This window comes from Onychostoma macrolepis, chromosome 02, assembly GCF_012432095.1.
Source record: "Onychostoma macrolepis isolate SWU-2019 chromosome 02, ASM1243209v1, whole genome shotgun sequence".
NCBI classification, from domain to species: Eukaryota; Metazoa; Chordata; class Actinopteri; order Cypriniformes; family Cyprinidae; genus Onychostoma; species Onychostoma macrolepis.
Window position 1 is genome coordinate 20,530,593 of NC_081156.1, and position 20,703 is coordinate 20,551,295.

Genomic DNA, 20,703 nt, shown 5'->3' on the forward strand with positions numbered 1-20,703 from the left:
GTTGTTTTAACAGACAACTTAATTAGTGGTATCTTGTGGCCACTAGATGCCAATGTGTCATTTTGTCTGAAATTATAATGTTATTTTAGCTTGACTAAAGCAATGGGATGTGGTTATTTAACATTTACTGGGTCTGGTGTCTTTTACAGTCTATGGTGGCAATTAAAATTAGCCAGTATCGGATTGACAGTATTTTACAGGCCCTGATGCAGAGAATTGATGTGTACGATATCTCAGCACAGTTGATGGCTCTGTGTATCAGCTCCAACGAGCGTTTTATGAGCCAGACTGGCAGCATATGGTGTGTGTGTTCAGTTTTGGCTGTGACTGGTATCCTCCAGCTGCAGTGATTGACTCTGACTCAGCAAATTTAATATTGGAACAATTTATTTAGCATGTACTCCACTTTGCACAAAGCAATTTATCACAGAGCAAAGAGTCCTTGATGTACCCTAAAAGACTGAGGAGGTAGGGGTTAAATGATTGGAGAAGTTTGGAGGTGAGCAGAGGAGAGGAGAGTGTTTCTGGAAGCACTGGCACACTGGAGCATAACACAGTCTAATCAGGATTAGTGAGGACAGGTGGAAAGGGTGGGATTAGACTGCTGCTTTTTCTTCAACAAACACACACTTCTTCTGGAACTACACTTTCCCAAACTATCGGCCCTCACAGACACTTCACTATAACTCTAAATTTAATAGCGTTGCTTTTCATCATCAAAGTAATCAAATTATTTGAGAGAAGTAATTTAGGATTAAATATGGAGCTGTTTTAGAAATTCCAGTTAAATAGTGTGCAATAACTAGGCCAATATAATTTACCCAGCTGTAAATACAGTATGAACTATGGTATTTGCAGTTGTGGTGATATAAAATGAAGCATCTTTATGAATATCATGATGATTTTAATGCATTTTTCATTTGCACATTACATTTCATAAAGACTTGTTTCGAGAAGTCTTGTGACTCACTAGCAAGAAAAGCATTAAGGCAGAAATGTTGCAACAGCGTCTTTGATTTAAACTTTAATAATAAAAGTTTGATGCATTGTTGTGAATCAATTCAAATTGTTAATTTAAATCAATTCAAAATTCTGACTTGATTCACTTTGAGTCACACAAAAATGTTAACGGAGGGTGATAATTTTGATATTAAAATATTATATGATAAGAATATACCAGAAGTATGTGTAAGTACACTCTTAAAAATAAAGGTGCCTCAAAAGGTTCTTCACAGCGATGCCATAGAAGAACCATTTTTGGTTCCACAAAGATCCATTCAGCCAAAGGTTGTTTAAAGAACCATCTATTTCTTACATTTTTATAATCTGAAGAACCTTCTTTCGCCACAAAGAACCTTTTGAGAAACAGAAAGGTTCTTCAGATGTTAAAGGTTCTTTATGGAACCATTTAGACAAAAAGGTTCTTCTATGGCATCGTCAAGCACCTTTATTTTTAAGAGTGTAGGTTATTTAAAATAAATATTAAATTAAATAATTAATTTTTGTGATTTACTTTTGTTCATTTAGTAACCATTTTTTAAGGTTTTTAAATTGTTTTTACTTCTAATCTAATTGGCTAATTTGTTTGAAATGACAGTTCCTTTAATTGGAAAAAACCCCAAAAACATCCCTTTAAATGCTGAAATATATAATAGCCAAAGGAAAAAATATTGAGATACTGAGTAGCTAATGCAAAGAGTACTGCATTAACCCACAGATTTCTAAAGAAAGAGTGAACAGAGAGAATCGTATCTGTGCCGAGCATCTTGGCAGTGCCTTTGTAGTACTGTGGCATTGAAGTGTTGTAGTGACAGCAGTAATGAGAATCATTACTGAAAAGGCTTTTCAGACAAAAGAGAAAATGTGTCTACACCTTCAAAGTCTTTATCCTATTAGTATAGAGAACTCTTATAAGATGAAGAATGTCAATGGTTATTTTCTCACTAATATTGATACTCCCATTTAAAAGTGACATATTAACACAGAATGAGAGACAATAGAAATTTATGCTAGTTAAGTACAACATGGCTTTCTGCTTCTAGAGGGAAAATCAATTCAGCATAACAATCACCCAGAGAGCCATTATACCGCCAAAAATCAGTATTGACCTATAGATCAGACTCATCTTACCTCCTGTCTTTTGAAGTTCTGCACACACTGCTCAAACTGTTCATCTTTCGTCTCATCTGCCTTTCCCAACTTCTGCAGAACCTGAAAACAGAGTCAGAAACACAAGGAGTCAGAGAATTTGAAAAAAAAAAAAAAAATTATATATATATATATATATATATATATATATATATAGCATGAACATTGAAAAGGATGACGTAGCGACCAGTTCCCACAGCATTCTCATTGATTCAGCCGAGCAATGACTGAATTCCCATGAGGGAATCCTCTAACAGTGACTGAACACCCTGTGGACAGTATGACATGCACACAAAGAAAGGGCTGAACAGGAGCGGGGGAGGAAGAATGGGCAAAAATTACACTTCCTAGTCTGTCAGGTCTCTCTGCCAAAAAGAGGACTTCTGTCACATGACTACCTCGCTGCCCATAGTGACTAACACATGAAAATGGCTGTCATCTGTTACACAAACACTGAATTTGCTGAGAACAAGAGGGGTGCCTGTTTCCATTTTTTTTATCTAGTATTCAAAAGCTACTCGGTTTTCGCTATGTCCTTTATATGAAACGTTTGAATTGCTAAATATTTACACAGTTTGACTCTTTGATTCAGTACTCAACAGGAATAATATAAAACATACATACAATGACAACAGGAAGTCAATGGACATAATGTAAGCAGGTTCTGTGCAAACAATAGAAGTCTTTATAGACTGTTACAAAGGCAATGTTTTGCTTTGGCAAACACACACACACACACACACACGTTTGTTTTTGTGAAAAGTGGGGACATCCCATAGGCATAATGTTTTTTATACTGTACAAACTGTATGTGCTATTGTCCTACACCAACTCTACACCTAAAACTTTGTGCTATTTCAGATTTTCAATACACTCCATTCTGTGTGATTTATAAGCGTTTTGAAAAGTGGGGACATGGGGTAATGTCCTGAAATTCACCTTCGCCTTGTAATACCTGTCATTATACAAATTTATGTCCTCATTTGTCACAAAAATGCACGTGCACACACACACACACACACACACAGTGCTTCACCTAGTAAACCAGATGGTAGCATGTTCTTCTATAGACCAGCTATCCTGTACAAATATGTATATCAGGCAACCTAAAACCTGTGCTTCATGTGGTGTAAAAATGTACTTGTTTTATTAATTTAATCTCATTTTAGCTCCATAAGGTAACTCCTTAAGGAAGTTAACTCTGCATAAAATATGTTAGATCACAACATTCCCCAAATGTTGTTCCGATTAGCCTAACAGATTTGTCTAAACAGGCAGCATAGTTCATATTGAGCAATATTGCACATTTACAAGCTCCCAGCATGCACTGCAACATGAATAAATTGTGTGGTTATTGCTAAATACTTGTTGTTTTGTTTATTTACTGCATGCTGTCAGCTTTTTATTTTTACTTTATGATCTTTGTTGTGCCACTATTATTGGGATTTGTGTTCAGTTTTAACAGTGTGATTACACAAAAATGTATTATTTTTTCTTGTAAACTAGCTTCTTCTTCAGAAGCATAAATTGCAAAGTTAACTATAAACCATATGAATATAAAACCATTACAATAAAATGGTGTCAATTCAAATGTATTGTATTGCTAATTGATTTTAGGTGAACAAGAAATCTGTGATTGCTTTGACAAGAATTTATTGCCTGATCAGGACGTTTGGCATTTGCAAACAAATTGAAGGTGGTAAAACATCTGTTTGATGTGTTTAATATGTACAGTAAACCGTATACAGTACAGTATGGTACAGTCAATAGCTGTGAGGCTGTTACCTCCCACCACACGTGAAAGCGAGAGTATACAGCACAGGTCTTGCTCGGTAAACCACAGGGACGGTCCCCTGGGAACATAAATAATGTCATACAAAAGCTCCGCATTACTCCTGGGTGGTAAGAACGTGCCATCTGGATGTTTTTTTGTAAGACACTCACACATTGGAAGAGGCTTTGATATGGATCAATAGATAACATCCCATCATGCATATATAATGACATCAGGAAATTATCTACATCAAAAAAGGTAGCATTCACGCAATGCTCTATAATTAGAAACAATACTCATAATGCACAAAAATACTGATAAAATTGACAAATAGAAAGGGTTCAGAATGTTTTTTTTAATGCTGGGAACAGTAATAAATAAACCAAATACCTCCCTTTGTTTTTAGATATATTGCAAACTCTATCTAAATATATAACTATTTAAAAGCGCAAAGTAGTTTAAATACAGCACTGTATCACAATAAAAGGCAAAGACCAAATTCTGTATGTCTGTATGTTTCAGTTCTTAACAAATTTCCTAAACTTCCCATCTAGAGCCACAGAATCAACACTGAACTCTCCAGAAGGCAAATGGCACTAATCTAAGACACAAAGCCCAACCTGGAAACACAATACAACAGCAGCAGCCAGCCTATGAAATATTAACCCAACTTAGGCTTTAAAAAAACACTCTCCACCCTGCCTCATTCACACAGGCCAGTGATGTCCTCTATTTTATATCCTTCATAAAGTGTTTTATAATGTTAAAAAATTAATCTCATTGCTTTGCTAAATAATGTGGAAAAGCAAATGTTTTATAGCAAATTGAGCAATGCCACAGTGCCACAATTATAGTTTAATTATATATATGATTTCCCAAGATGTGGATGCTAATATCTATCCTGCAATACAAAGGAGTGCGAGGCAAATCAATTTACATGCATTTTTGTCATAATGCTGCTTAGCAAAGGCATTCAAATATTTGTAAAACATTAAGTCACAGCGCTTAGTACAATGCTGCATCTGGTTCACAATTACATTGTCACGATGCATCAATCTTCCTGTGACAGCAAGCAACAGGATTATGAGTGATTTCAGTTGATTGTGAGGTATTTTGTCCCCACCAGGACTCAGATTAAAGGATCCCTTACACCCCTTATCATGTTATCTGCCCTGGTCAGGATCTTCTTTTCCAGAGGCAGTAAATTGTATACCTGTTCCTAAATGTGCTGGTCTTAACCCTTAAGGGAATCATGTTACACTGATAAACATTGTGAGCAGCCAGACTGAACATTCCTGAACTGTGTGGCTTTATGATGCTCTTATGAAATCAGAGAGATATTTCAAATCTGATTAGATATTTGACTGCATGGCTTCAGTACTGCATCATCAAAATTGTGAAATCATAAATTGTAGGATTTAGACAAACTAAAAATGATACCAGAATATGGCAAACATTTAATATGAATATATTTCAAATGAGGGAAATATTACTCTATGTTGGCAACAGACCAAAGCTATGATTTTAATTATTATAATTTAGCATGAGTCATCATTTAAAAGGAAGAAAAACAATCAATCATGAAACTTATTTTTTAAATATTGTCTAATGTAACCATCATTAATAACTGCTACAAAGGTCTTATCATTATTAAAATGTTTTCATTTGCCTCACACCATTGTAGTTTGATTTCTAAATGATCTCATAATATTCTACACAGAAATTCAATGTTTCTTCAAAAAGAATATAAACTTGTATTGTGGTTAGAAAAAAATCACATCATTATTAAGTTGTTCCGCTTTATCTTAATTAATTTATTTTTTTTATTTTTAGGATTTTTGGCAGTACAAGCTGGTTAGTTAAGTATTGCACCAGTAACAAACCAGCTAAACCAAACGTTTTAACAGTAGAGATATGGACCTAATTCAAATGACAAATACACAATTTGGTTACTTTTCATAGAAGGTGAAGTTCTTAAATTGCAGCAAACACACGAGCTAAACCTAACATGAACATAATATAAACACTATCCCACTTTTTGCTGATGATCTTTCCCACTTTACCTAAAAAATGTGAACACAATTCTGTTGTTCTGATCTATTTACAGAGTGTTTTGGCATCGCAAAATCCCAAAAGGCAGAGAATATACAGCTTTCATCAAGCCTCCACCAGGAATCTACCAAAAATTGTCCCACTTTTCCACAGCTCACTCTGAAAAACACCACCACAATGTGGCACCTAGTTCATACACATGAAAACATGAAACACAGATCTCATGGGAATCTTCACTTTCGATGTCTCATTACAGCTGGCCTTCAGTCTGTGAGTGAACCATGGGTATTAAAAGAAAAACAATCCTCTTACTGCAGCTCGGCTCGGGCTCGGGAAAACCACTACTGCTCTGTTTACCAGACGCCTTCAGTTTACTAGCTGACAGACATTTCATATTCAGCTCGCCACCAACTGCAAAGTATTGCGCAGGCTGTCTAAGCAAAACCACGAAAACCAAACCCATTCAACCAAATACCAGTTTACTGCCAAACAAATCATCAAGCGAAAGCGACATACACCTAGCAGTCTATTTATATCTCGTTTTAAACAGAGAAAGACTGTCGCGTGTCTCTGCACAGCCACATTAAGCGGCCTTCACGATCTCGTGGCCACTCGGAAATCTCCTCCTGCTAGTATTCATACCGCATAGACGAGGGCATCCCCCACCTCCCCTTCTCCTGACCTTGCAGGAAAATGACAGCTTCATCCAACATCTTAAGTAATAATGGATTACATCGTCAGAAATGCAAGGAAAACCGATACAGGACCAAATTCAGACAGGAAAGGTATAGCGAGACAAACACTAATACGTGTCACTGCATCAGTGACACATTATAATCTACTAGCCATCCATTGCTTACAAACTAAGATGAATCATTTCTCCTGCAAGAAGGTGTATAGAATACATTTAGACCACAAAGTATCATAATTCCTCTTGGGTTTTAGTGGGATTTCTGTCACGGAGCAGCTCCTCGGTCGCTTTTAAATGGCAGTGCTGGCTAAGATTGCAGTCTGCGCATTTTTGACGATGTTTAAGGTCTGGTACAGTGAAAATGTAAACTATGCATGCGAGAAAGGAGAAAAGAAAAGACGTTTTCCTGTAAGCTCAAATATTTCAGGTTAAATCGCACACCTGAATCTCCTTCCCCTGCCTGGAGTATCTGCTGGACAGCTCCACGAGCACAAAATGCTGCCTTTGGCTATGGCTTTATCAAACGTCCTCTAACAATCAAGTCATTGTTGATGTATCACAAATAAGAAAATTAAATCCATACCTTTTCCTGCGCCCGACTGAGCCTCTTTTGGACGTTTTTGGCAAATATGCCCGTCTTTATTTCAGCCATGGCTGCTAGTGCTCTGAGAGGAGAAAGGCGACGCTTCAGCACCAGGAGAGCGGAGGAGAGCGGAGGGGGAGGAGCGCCGTTTAAAGACACAGTACGCGCCACAGAGAGCCCTGACCAAACGGCTGTTTATCAGTATCTAAAATACAGGATATCAAATACGCTTGAGGATTTCGTCGATCATTTTGGGGTGAACATTATAACACGTATTAGCTTGTGTATGTCGATGTGGACACCTATAGAGTCTGGTAGAGCATCGCAAGTAAATGTGCTCTACTGCATCTCTTGTGGTTGCACGTATTCTTACACTCTCACGTTTTACACTCCAATCCCTCCCTGTTGCCTACTTTTGATGCCCCCTCATTGGCAAAGGCAAAGCAGGCGCAGTGTGGTCACGGTCACCCCTACAGCCCCTAGACGTTTTCGTTTTTATATTAAGAAATTGTAATAAATTACTTTTTTATTATTATTATTTCTAATATTCTTTATGAAGTAGCCTACATACTATATTTAATACATATACTTGAAATCCGTGCATATGCAAAATAATTATTTCATTTATTAATTCGTTTCTTTCGGCTATTTATTACCAATTTCACTTTCAAAGGATCTCCTATTATTACTAGTCTAACAAAAATGATAGTCTCTACAATTCTGAGCTAAGTGCTGTCATCTAGTGGATGAAAAGATATCTATGAAGGTATTTTTGGTGCAAAACAGCTGAACATCCGTGACAATGGAATTTGTAGTTGTAGAGAATAGCCACACATGTGTATCAATAAATTTGAAGCCACAGACAAAAGTTGCAAACTTGTAGATTCTTTTCTCTCTCCCACAAACACAACAGTTACACCTTCTCGAATCCTTCATTGTTTTAGTCTATTGGTAATGCCACCTGCAAAGGAGGTGTATTGAAGTCTTGTGATTGCATCTTAGAGGTGGTAACAACAGGCGAGTAAGCTGCCATCAACTACTATATTAGCCGAATTAGCCACTGGCCGCTGCTCTCCACTAACCCACAGAACGGGTTGTATAGGAACGGACTAGCAATACATAGGAAGTTTGGCTAACAGATATTATGAATGTTGTTTATTTTATTATAACCTGTAAGTTCTGTTATTGTGTGGTAGTTTTGTTTTGTTTCCCCGACCATAATCTACAATAACACTAAAAACAGTTGAACATTGAGTAGTATTTTCAATTACTGTTTTTTTTTCTTTTCTTTTTTTTTCTAGTTTGTGGTCTGGATCATGTCATCAGCATTCCAGTTGGAGGCTTTTGTGATTGCCATCGTAACAGGGATAACATCAACTGGTAAGTTAGCCGAAGTAAACTAGTTACGTTTTTTTTTTTTTTTTTAATCGTTATCCATTCCCTAGGAATCAACCCCATTATTTCAGCAATATAACACTAAGCTCACAATGTCAAATGCAGAAACATTAATTCATGCGTTTGTGTGTTACGCTTGAGCACAAGTAGGCAACAGACAACGGATCCAAATACAGTTTAAGATCCTTTAATGAAAATCCACAGAGATATGTCCAAAATACATAGAACCAAGAAAGGGTAACCAGAAACACAGGAGTAACGCTTGACTCACACCGACATTAGCAGACTGGGGCTTAATATACACAAACAGGAAATGGAACACAGCTGAACAAGGTAGACACTAATGAAAACACAGCATTATGGGAAATGGAGTCCATGACCAGAACAAGAGGCAGGAACACAAAACAGGAACGCCCTCTAATGCCTCATAGTGGTGCAGGCAACTGGGCGTAACATAGCCCCCCACTCAAAAGGGCGGATTCCAGACGCCTTACACTATCAAAGTCCAGGAGGGCGGTGGTACAGAGGTGGAGGGAAGGAGGGCCAGGACCGTGGAGAGGTACGGGAGGCAGAGACTGAACAGAGTGTGAAGGCCATGGATGAGTCCACAGAGCAGAGGATCGAGACCAGATCAGCACCAGAGATGAAGCTGACAGAACTAAAGGCAGCGGCCACGGAGGAATCAGCAGATCAGAGGGCAGGGACCAGAATGAAGCCAAAGGCAGAGCTGATTGAACTGAAGGCGGTGGCTACGGTGGAGTCAACGGAGTAGATGGTAGAGACCAGAGTAAAGCCAGAGGTGGAGCTGATTGGACTGAAGGTGGTGGCCATGGTGGGGTCAGTGAAGCAGAGGGCAGAGACCAGATTAAGGGCAAAGACCAGATTGAGGCCAAAAGTAGAGCTGATGGAGCTGCTTGACCAGAAGGTGGTACAGATGAGACAGATGGCAGTCTGAGCAGAGCTGGTGGAGCACATGGTGGCTTAGGTGGGTCCGGCTGGATCAACGGCCAGAGAGGAACTGGGTCTGGATTGGATTCAGTGACCGGACCTGGTTTGGAAAAGTCTTGGACAGGACTTGGCATAGGATCAGAGACTTGAACTGGACTTGGCTCCAGAATGAATTCTCATCCTGGATTTGGCTCCAGAATGAATTCTCATCCTGGATTTGGCTCCAGAGTGAGAGTACAGCGTACTGCCCAGACACACAACATAGCCACTGCCATGACTGGAAGCACTGTGGACAGAGGAACCACCTCTATAAGCTCTACTGCTGCAGACCTTAAGATGTCAGCTGCTCTCACTGACCTCAATGGTAGGTCCATCAAACTGGAAGTTAGCCTCAAACACCCAGAGAAAGCCTTATTGTCTCCAAATGCAACACTCCTGACGACCGGGAACTCTTGATTTGGTGTCCATGATGACTGGAAACTCTGGCGTGTCGTCCATGGTGGCTGAAGCAGCTAGAGTTCTTACAAGAACCAGGAAGTATGATCATATTAGCCCGGTTCTGTCAACACTGCACTGGCTCCCTATTGAACATTATATACATTTCAAAATCTTGTTAATTACTTATAAAGCCCTGAATGGTTTAGCTCCTCACTATTTGAGCGAGCTCTTATTGCATTATAGTCCTTCACGTCCGCTACGTTCTGAAAACTCTGGCCATTTGATAATACCTAGAATATCAAAATCAACTGCGGGCGGCAGAACCTTTTCCTATTTAGCGCCCAAACTCTGGAACAATCTACCTAACATTGTTCGGGAGGCAGACGCACTCTGTCAGTTTAAATCTAGATTAAAAACCCATCTCTTTAACCTGGCGTACACATAACACACTAACACATTTCTATAATTCAAATCCGTTAAAGGATTTTTAGGCTGCATTAATTAAGTCAACCGGAACCAGGAACACTTCCCATAACACCCGATGTATTTGTTACATCGAAAGAATGGCATCTACACTAATATTAATCTGTTTCTTTCTAATTCCGAGGTCACCTTAGCCACCAGATCCAGTCTGTATCCAGATCAGATGGTCACTGCAGTCTCCCGGATCCGTTCCGTATCCAGATCAGATGGTGGATCAGCACCTAGAGATGACCTCTACAGCCCTGAACATGCGGAGACCAGGACACCTAGATGAGCCCTAAAGACAGATCCCCAGTGAAGACCTCATCTCCTAGACGGCAATCGGGACAGAACCTGCTGGTTCGTCTGGCCAGAGGAAAACAACACACTATCTCAACACACTATTTCCCTGTTTAATACTGTAAAGCTGCTTTGACACAAACTGCATTTTAAAAAGCACTATAAAGACTTGACTTTGATCTACAGGAATGCATAGAAAGTGAAAGTGACGTTACATGTGCTCTGCATTTAACCCATCCAAAGTGCACACACACCCAGAGCAGTGGGCAGCCATTTACGCTGCAGCACCCAGGTAACAGTTGGGCACCTCAGTCGTGGTATTGAGGGTGGAGAGAGAGATTCAACCCCACCTACAATTCCTGCCAGACCTGAGACTTGAACTTGCAACCTTTAGGTTACAAGTCCAACTCTCTAACCATTAGGCCACAACTTATTATTATTAGATCTGGGAGACTGCAGTGACCATCTGATCTGGATACGGACTGGATCTGGTGGCCACGGTGACCTCGGAATAAGAAATAAACAGACTAATATTTGTATTATAAGTCATGACCATATATATATATATATATATATATATATATATATATATATATAATACTTAAGTATTATAAGTTTAATGATTTGTGATGGATTATCAACTAATTATGCACCTTCCTTGTAGGTGCGTTCAGAGAGTATAGTGTTTTTATTCATCTCAAATTGCATACAGCACAAAGTCTGGCAGTTAGGGCAAATTCTGTTAACACTTGTTTGAAATATATATTTTTTCCTTGTGCTTGCAGGTTCATTCCGAGAATCAACCCTGTTGGCATACCATTCAGAGTCACAGATCAGATGGAATTCTGGAAAGAGGGTGCAAAGAAAAAGCATCAGCCTGAATCCCCTCATGGTGTTTCTCATCAGAGAGCTAATCAACTTTGCCAAAATTACTGAAATTTAACAACACAAATTCATTTTTACTATATTTTATTTCTGTGAAGTCTGTTTTGCCATACTGCAGATACAAAGTCCCCAGGGGACTGTGGTGATGCCCTTTTTCAGCTATGCATGCTAAAGATAAAGATTTGTAATTTGTATTTTTAAAAAGAACATGTTCAACAATTAAAAAGAATATTATTAAGACAAATGCTAATGAGTTATTGTGATCTTTATTTGGTTGGGGTTGTAAAATAATATGGTATACAGCGTTGTACTGCAATTAGATTGTTTTATACAGGTAAAAAATAATAAAATACAGGAGATTTACAGGAAATAAAATAATAATAAAAACGCTTGCGAGCATCTTCGGGAGCGGACAGCAGCAAATACCAATAAAGGTGCATTTTCTTTCTATTTTTTAATTCACTCATTGTTATACTGTACATTTGTTTATAATTTAAATATATTAACAAATATATTTAATCGTCTTGTATATGACGCTCTCATAATAATCTATTTAATTAACGGGTTTATATTTTATGAAGCCTTTGTGAGTTGAAGCAGGGATGAGCAAAAGTGGTACTGGAGGGCCACTGTCCTGCAGTGTTTAGCTTTAACCTTAATCAAACACACCTTTACCAGCTGCTAACTTAATTAGAACTACTAAAAGGCTACAGGTAGGTGAGTTTTATCAGGGTTGGAAAAAACATACCTTTATTGGTTTCCGCTCTCTGCTCTGTAAGATGCATTGCTCACAGCTAGCGAAAGTTTTTTTTTTCCCTCCCTGCTGATAGGCGCCCAAACTATCTCTTCTGATTGGCCAAACTTCTCTGATATCTCAAGAGTGGCCGCCGCTGCCTCTACAAATGCACAAATCACCTTTGCTCCATTTGTCATAAAGCATTTGTCAAAAGCTTTATAGCGCTTTTTGTCACACAAAATTCGTCCGCGACTTCACATTTTTGATGCAGTTGTGTGAATGTGTTTTGCACCATATTCACTGCAGCAACTGTAACTGCAAGTAACTGTTGTGTTGTCTTTGTGGGAGAGAGAAAAAAATCTGCAAGTTTGCAACTTTTGTCTGTGGTTTCAAATTTACTGATACACATGTGTGGCTATTCTCTACAAACAAATTCCGCTGTCACGGACGCTCAGCTGTTTTGCACCAAAAATACCTTCATAGGATATCCTTCACAGCGTTGGCCTGAGCAGATTACTAGGGTCGGATGCCATGGGCTCTATTTTGGTCAGACTATTTTAAGTTTAAAATCCAAACACATGTATCTCATTGGTCATATCCTGAAGTCAAACAAAACAGAAAAATGGCAGACGGCTAGGCCGAAGCCACAACTGCGATGTAAAGTAAACTATATATTTTTTTGTTTGACACTATGTCGCGATGGTGGAGATGGGGAATGTTGTATGTCCACACCATCAGTCAACACTGAAAAAACGGGATTTAATGGAGATCAGTTATTGACCATTGTAACCAGTGCAGGGAACAATGTGGGACTTAAAAGGACATAAACAGGACTCACTGCACAAGGGTGTCAGACCTTCACCACAAGGAATCTGACAATGAAGGGTAAGTTAATGTTTCTTTGAACAGGTGTTTTTCTTTTAACAATTCACAAAAACGCACAACAATGTACAACTAGACCTGTTCCATTGTTGCCAGATCTCGCTAGAAAAACGGATACAAAATAAGCAAAAAACAAAACAAAACAAAAACAGACTATGCGTTTTAGTGTTTCTGGATAGTGTTAAGAGCTTTCTGATTTATTTTGTCTTATTTATTGTTGCATATAATCGCATAAAACATACAGTGTACAAAGGATAAACAAATAGGCTATTATTGAATTATAACGAATATTTATAGCAATTAATAATAATCATAATATACATTTATTTATAATAGATTAGATTAATGACCCATATCATAAGCTTTGAAGTGAAGAAAATAAATGTGTGATGGTTATTCTATTATTATGCTATGGGGACTAATGCTAACAATCCCAAGCAGGTGATTGTGTGTAGCCGCAAGTAGGCCCAAAAAATTGAAATGAAGGAATATTTGCTTGAACAAACAAGATTATCATGGATTAAAATAAGAGGACATGGCAACAGTAACTATCAGCGCGCCGGAAAACTACAATTCCCACGATCCTCTATTCACAGGAAGTATTGTATTCGTAGGCTTTTCGTCTTGTAATCTTCATATTTTGTAGTCCCTGTTCGGCAAGACTGTAAAAGCAGGTAAGTTACATAAAAGCGCCTTCAGCTGTTTTGTCTGAGAATGGTTAGTAAAACATGACATTGATTGTTACTGTTGATTTCGTTACTGATGCGATTATATCACTGATGAGCTTGTGGAGTCTCACTGACGCGGAAGTGTTTCTGTTTGTTTTCTTTTGCTTGTCGCATAACTTGTTATGTGCAGAAGTCCAAGAGTAATTTAGTCACCTTCAAGCTGCACGTTTTATTTGTATTTCCCCTCTGCATCAGCCCGCCATGCAGAGATGCAGGTTGGACGTCTCTGTGTTGTTATGATTCAGGTACGAAGGATGTGCAAAATCGCCAAACTCACCAAGTCAAAACCATGAATAAAACAGCAAAGTCTGCTTGTGATTCTGACCGACAGAGTAAAAAAGTCAAAACGAGTCATGGGTATGCCATAGTACTGATTTCCTAATGCAAAATATAAGTTGATAAGTTATAAATTTAGTCAATTTTAACAGCTTATATCTAAGCATATGTTATTTCATGTTGAGTATTACTGATCCTCCTCTTTAGATCTACACCAGGTACTCAAGGTCAGAAAGCAGATGTGAAGGGCCGGGCAGCTGGAAAAGATGCTTGTTCTCCTGGACCTAAGAGAAGCTCCGAGTCTTCCCACATTATGCAGAAACGTGCTCAGAAGGAGGCCAAATCTACTCATAGTGACAGTCATTCATCTCAGCAGCATCTGATGAAGACTGCGTCTGCTGAAGATGAAAAGGGGTATTCTTCCTGTCAATTCAGCTCTTTCTGTGCATGCAGTATGGTTGTAGTTTTTCATACAGTAGGTGCTTTTGGAGAAAGTAGTGTAGGTTGTGCCACTTTTTACTTGTTACTTTTTTTTACTTAAGGCAAAGAGAAATAACAGTATATAAAATTAACTATACTTGTAATTAAAATTCTGGATATCTGTTACTATGTGAAACTGAGGCTAAACTAGGTACATCATTTCAAGAGTTAAGACAAGTGATTTTGGAATACATTTACATTTCATTTAAATTGCAAATTTTCCTTTTGGATTTCACGATCACTTTTAGTGACATGCTTCACTCCGCACCATAGTCACTGACAATTCACTATTATGAAATCCGTTTAATTTTTTCCCAAATTACATTTTTCTGGAGTTTGATAATTTTTTAAAATATATACGACTGAATTGTGAAATTAAAAAGTTCCCTCTTGCCATGAATATAGCCACTGTTGCTGACATGGCGTTAAATCATAAATAAATATTTTTCTGGATTCCATTTTAATGGTTAAAATCTTATTCAATTTAACAACAATATATTCATTTAATTCAGTTTCTTGCCCTAAAAAATGTTTTATTTTTCTTAATTCCGTTTTATTATTTATTTTTTCAAAATTCTGTGTTTTTCTGGACTCCAAGTTGTAATAACCAAAAAACAGGTCTAATCGTCTGAATTCATACAACTTTTTTTTTTTTCATAATACAAAAAAAAAATTGTACTTTTGTTTTTTTTACAATAATAGGACCCTGTGACAGGTTTTATTTTTTCAGAAATGCAAATGCTGAAACACAAGCGTCACACAGCCTTGAGTTTGTGTAGTAAATGAAACGGCACCATTTCGTCACACAGAGGCACTTGGTACATGCAGACTTCATATTTAAATAGCAGTCTTTTTGTGCTTCACGCTAGTCCACACACTAGTAGTATATCACATTTTGATTCATTGTATAGCCCTACTTTTGATTTGCAGGTGCTGGTCATATAATTAGAATATCATCAAAAAGTTGATTTATTTCACTAATTCCATTCAAAAAGACTTGTATATTATATTCATTCATTACACACAGACTGATATATTTCAAATGTTTATTTCTTTTCATTTTGATGATTAGAGCTTACAGCTCATGAAAGTCAAAAATCAGTATCTCAAAATATTAGAATATTACTTGAGACCAATACAAAGAAAGGATTTTTAGAAATCTTGGCCAACTGAAAAGTATGAGCATGTACAGCACTCAATACTTAGTTGGGGCTCCTTTTGCCTGAATTACTGCAGCAATGCGGCGTGGCATGGAGTCGATCAGTCTGTGGCACTGCTCAGGTGTTATGAGAGCCCAGGTTGCTCTGATAGTGGCCTTCAGCTCATCTGCATTGTTGGGTCTGGTGTCTCTCATCTTCCTTCTTGACAATACCCCATAGATTCTCTATGGGGTTCAGGTCAGGCGAGTTTGCTGGCCAATCAAGCACAGTAACACTATGGTCATTGAACCAGCTTTTGGTACCTTTGGCAGTGTGGGCAGGTGCCAAGTCCTGCTGGAAAATGAAATCAGCATCTCCATAAAGCTTGTCAACAGAAGGAAGCATGAAGTGCTCTAAAATTTCCTGGTAGATGGCTGCGTTGACTGTGGACATCAGAAAACACAGTGGACCAACACCAGCAGATGACATGGCAGCCCAAATCATCACTGACTGTGGAAACTTCACACTGGACTTCAAGCAACATGGATTCTGTGCCTCTCCACTCTTCCTTCAGACTCTGGGACCTTGATTTCCAAATGAAATGTAAAATTTACTTTCATCTGAAAAGAGGACTTTGGACCACTGAGCAACAGTCCAGTTCTTTTTCTCCACAGCCCAGTTAAGATGCTTCTGACGTTGTCTCTGGTTCAGAAGTGGCTTGGTAGCCCTTTTCCTGAAGACGTCTGAGCGTGGAGACTCTTGATGCACTGACTCTAGCTTCAGTTCTCTCCTTGTGAAGCTCTCCCAAGTGTTTGAATCGGCTTTGCTTGACTGTATTCTCAAGCTTGCGGTCATCCCTGTTGCTTGTGCACCTTTTCCTAACCAAATTCTTCCTTCCAGTCAACTTTGCATTTAATATGCTTTGATACAGCACTCTGTAAACAGCCACACCTTTCAGTAATGACCTTCTGTGGCTTACCCTCTTTGTGGAGGGTGTCAATGTTCGTCTTCTGGATCATTGCCAAGTCAGCAGTCTTCCCCATTATTGTGGTTTCAAAGAACAAGAGATGCCCAGAATTTATACTGTAGGGATGGTCATTTATTCAAACTCAAATGTAAATATTCTAATATTTTGAGATACTGATTTTTGACTTTCATGAGCTGTAAGCTCTAATCATCAAAATTAAAAGAAATAAACATTTGAAATATATCAGTCTCTGTGTAATGAATGAATATAATATACAAGTTTCACTTTTTGAATGGAATTAGTGAAATAAATCAACTTTTTGATGATATTCTAATTATATGACCAGCACCTGCATTTGTCCAAAATTTGCCAAATTCCATGACATTCTGTGTTAAATTGAATTTTTATGACTGGATTCCACGATTCTGTCTGCATTTTCTGTGTCACAGAAATCATAGGTCCCTATGTATGATATATGTATTTCGACCAAGTGAAGTATGCTTTGATGTAAATTAATTTAACTTGCAAAAATGTCACTTGACAAGCAACAGCAATGTTTAGCATTAAAAAAAAAATCTCTTTTCTCATCTCTCAATCACAGGTAGCTTTATGTGATGGGCAATTTCTAAATATGTGACCCTGGACCACAAAACCAGTCTTAAGTGTCAATTTTTTGAAATTGAGATTTATACATCATCTGAAAGCTGAATAAATAAGCTTTCCATTTATGTATGGTTTGTTATGATCGGACAATATCTGTATGATTGGTATTCAGATCTGGAATCTGTAGGTGCAAAAAAATCAAAATATTGAGAAAATCGCCTTTAAAGTTGTCCAAATGAATTCTTAGCAATGCATATTACTAATCAAAAATGACGTTTTGATATATTTACAGTAGTAAATTTACAAAATATCTTCATGGAATATGATCTTTACTTAATATACTAATGATTTTTGGCATAAAAGAAAAACTATAATTTTGACCCATACAGTGTATTTTTGACTATTGCTACAATATACCCCAGCGACTTAAGACTGGTTTTGTGGTCCAGGGTCACATATATGGTTACGTGGCAAATATTATGCACTGTTTACTAGATTACGGAAGTGACACAATATACTATGCACCATTTTGCAGTGAGTCTTTGTTGTTTCATAGTGATGTGGACCTGTACAGAGGAGAAGAGGAAATACAAAAAGAGCTGCAGGACAAGCAGCAGTCAAAGTCAGGTAGTGCCCAGTTTTTGAAGAATGTTCAGTGTGTAATGAAATGTTGTAGAGATGTCTGTGAGGTTGTTTTTGCCTGAGCTAGTGGTGTCTTTCTTCCCATCAGCGGCTGTAGGTGAGGCCCTGAGCAGCGTGTCAGCTGCCGAAGATCTTCAGACCTACAGTGAGAGAGAATGGAAAGGCAACACCACAAAAAGTTTGCTTATCCGAAAGGTGAGCCTGCTTCTTTCACACTTTACTGTAAGTGTTTCTTTTTTAAAGGGCATTGCTCACACATGCTTCTTTTTTAGGGATATGAAGCAATAGCCAGTGAGTTCAATCTGTGCAGAGTAAGAGGTGATAACTATTGTGCATTAAGGGCAACACTCTTCCAGGTGCTCAGCCAGTCAAAACAGCTTCCTGCCTGGTTACATGACTCTGACATTAGCCAGGTAATTTAGCCTTATTGTGCTTAGACGTTAGGCATCCTCAATGATTCTGTACTTGCACAAAGCAGCATGACTTGATCGTTATATTTTGCATATCAATATAGAATGTTATTATGCGTTAAATTATTTTGGTGCATTATGAATTTCCCATTATAGTGGCCAAAAGAAATTCAGTCTGATCAGGATTTCATTAAGGAGTGGCAGTTTCCATTTGAAACTAGCAAGAGCAAAGTGCAGCATCTTGAACAATGTCTGGAGCTACTGAAGAAAAGGGTAACTTTGGTTTTATTTTTTTCTTAATTGCTTATGTATGAATGTATATACACCAGCGTTCAAAGGTTTTGGGGGAAGCTGTTTTTAAATGTTTTTGAAAGGGGTCTCTAATGCACACCAATGCTGCATTTATTTGATCAAAAATACAATATTGTGAAATTTTATTACAATCTAAAATATTTTTTATTCCTATGATGGCAAAGCTGAAATTTTAACAGCTATTATTCATTAAGTATCACATGATCCTTCAGAAATCGATCTAATACGCTGATTTGGTGCTCAAGAAAAGAAAAAATTTTGTTTAAAACAATCAGGCCTGGTTTCACAGACAGGGCTTAGACTAAGCCAGGATTAGGTCATTGTTCAATTAGGAAATTTTAAGTAATTTTTATTAACATGCCTTGGTGTGCATCTTGAGACAAAACAAAGGCACTGACATATTTTAAGATCAGTCAGTGCAAGTTTCTTTCAGTTAAAACAGCTCAGACTTACACTTTAGACTGGGACTTAGGCTTAAGCCTTGTCTGTGAAACCAGAGGTCAGTGTTGTTCTACTTAACGTGATACATTTTTTCCTAATTTTTTTTAATGAACAAAGATCAATATAACATTATTTATGTGAACTAGAAATCTTTTGTAACAGTATAAATGTCTTTACTGTCACTATTGATCAATTTAATGCATCCTTTCTTAATAAAGGTATTCATTTCTTTAAAAACAATTGTATTGACTCCAAGCTTAACTGTACTTACTGGCAATATTTTATTGTTTTATCTATAGTGGCAAGAGACTGTCCAGTACAAAAGTCTTGAGGAGAGGGAGAGTATGTGCCAGCAGGTGTTCAGAGGTCACGATGAGGAGTATGAGCTTCTGGAAGCGCTGAAGTTCTTGATGCTGAGGACTGCCATTCAGTTGCACTCAGATATGGAGAAGGGCTCTGATGTACCAGAGTTCTGCTGGCTTCTCTTTGCTCGTGACTCATCCAAATGCCCCAAGACGTTCCTCACCAACCACCTCAGACATGTAGGCTTCAGTGGTGGGCTGGAACAGGTAACTGCAGTTAAAAATGAATGTTTACAAAAAATCTTTAGCTTTGTTTAATTATGGACCAATCATGTACAAATAATAACTTCTAGCTTATAATATCTACTGTTGAATCATTTGATTGCAATGTTTCAATGGTTGAAGTGAAGGAACCTCTCCTGATGATATAATGTTGTTTAGGTGGAGATGTGCCTCCTGGGTTATTCCCTTCAGCAGACGATGCAGGTTGTTCGGCTGTACAAGTGTGACACTGAAGAGTTTATTACGTACTACCCTAACGACCACAACAAGGACTGGCCTCCTCTGTGCTTGCTTACAGAAGATGACAGACACTACAATGTACTCGTCCCCAAAAAGTCCTCCAAATTTGATGCACATGGTAGGCCAAAGTGGAATCCACCTTCAGATGGACAATCAAGCATAACGACACGTCTTTAAAGAGTAAATGGCAATCACACACAATCTACAGAACTCAGGAGTTACAGTCTTTCTTGTTTTCCACATACCTGTTCTTGAGTTTATGTTTGGGATGGTTTTGTTGTTTTCATGTTTTATTTCTTATAAATTTAAAGATTTGCTTATCCTTCTTCCGCTACCTATGTCACTTTCAATAGAAGTATAAAATTGTGTGCATTTCTAAATAAATTCTGTGCAATAGTTTTATGAGACATAGCTGGAACTCCAGCTAGAATGGGAGGAAAAGTTTTTAATATTTTTTTTGATTAGTTGATTATGAAATTATTAGTTTACAAGGTTAATTGTTTATTTGCACATTACAATCAAATTAAACTGTAAAACTGGACTTGCTTTTCTAGATTTTTAAGTATTACATTTAGCTGGTTTAGTGT

General features: G+C 37.8%; 2 protein-coding genes and 1 long non-coding RNA gene across 13 annotated transcripts in view; 2 read left to right on the top strand and 1 right to left on the bottom strand.

Annotated features, from left to right (window-relative positions):
• The window catches only part of amph (amphiphysin), a 35,435-nt gene extending 24,669 nt beyond the window's left edge, over positions 1-10,766 (bottom strand). The window contains exons 1-2 of one of the 4 annotated variants that reach the window (XM_058744654.1): positions 10,642-10,766; positions 2,131-2,211 (exon numbers count right to left, since the gene is read on the bottom strand). Coding sequence is in view for 3 of the 4 variants with exons in the window: in XM_058744637.1 (XP_058600620.1) it covers positions 2,131-2,211; positions 7,249-7,317 (150 nt within the window). In the remaining variant the exon portion in view is untranslated. Of the gene's footprint in view, positions 1-2,130; positions 2,212-7,248; positions 7,591-10,641 lie in introns of those variants that run through there. The other 3 variants (XM_058744637.1, XM_058744646.1, XM_058744662.1) reach the window with 3 other exon arrangements.
• Positions 1-11,850, top strand: part of LOC131520505 (uncharacterized) — a 34,928-nt gene extending 23,078 nt beyond the window's left edge. The window contains exons 3-5 of the long non-coding RNA XR_009266079.1: positions 8,550-8,628; positions 10,637-10,851; positions 11,577-11,850. This is a non-coding gene — a long non-coding RNA (uncharacterized LOC131520505). The remainder of the gene's footprint in view (positions 1-8,549; positions 8,629-10,636; positions 10,852-11,576) is intronic.
• Positions 11,851-12,932: 1,082 nt separating this feature from the next.
• Positions 12,933-20,684, top strand: otulinb (OTU deubiquitinase with linear linkage specificity b). 8 transcript variants are annotated; one of them, XM_058744721.1, is made up of 9 exons: positions 12,933-13,297; positions 14,268-14,379; positions 14,506-14,712; positions 18,044-18,114; positions 18,218-18,324; positions 18,402-18,542; positions 18,696-18,812; positions 19,592-19,861; positions 20,036-20,684. In XM_058744721.1, exons 1-9 carry the CDS (start codon positions 13,291-13,293, stop codon positions 20,291-20,293), a joined length of 1,290 nt encoding a protein of 429 aa, XP_058600704.1. In that variant the 5' UTR covers positions 12,933-13,290; the 3' UTR covers positions 20,294-20,684. The 8 variants fall into 8 exon arrangements, with proteins under 8 accessions (XP_058600704.1, XP_058600721.1, XP_058600743.1 ...); XM_058744738.1 differs by having other exon boundaries at positions 12,937-13,297; positions 14,218-14,379; XM_058744752.1 differs by lacking the exon at positions 12,933-13,297 and adding an exon at positions 13,685-13,968.
• The last annotated feature ends 19 nt before the right edge of the window (positions 20,685-20,703 follow it).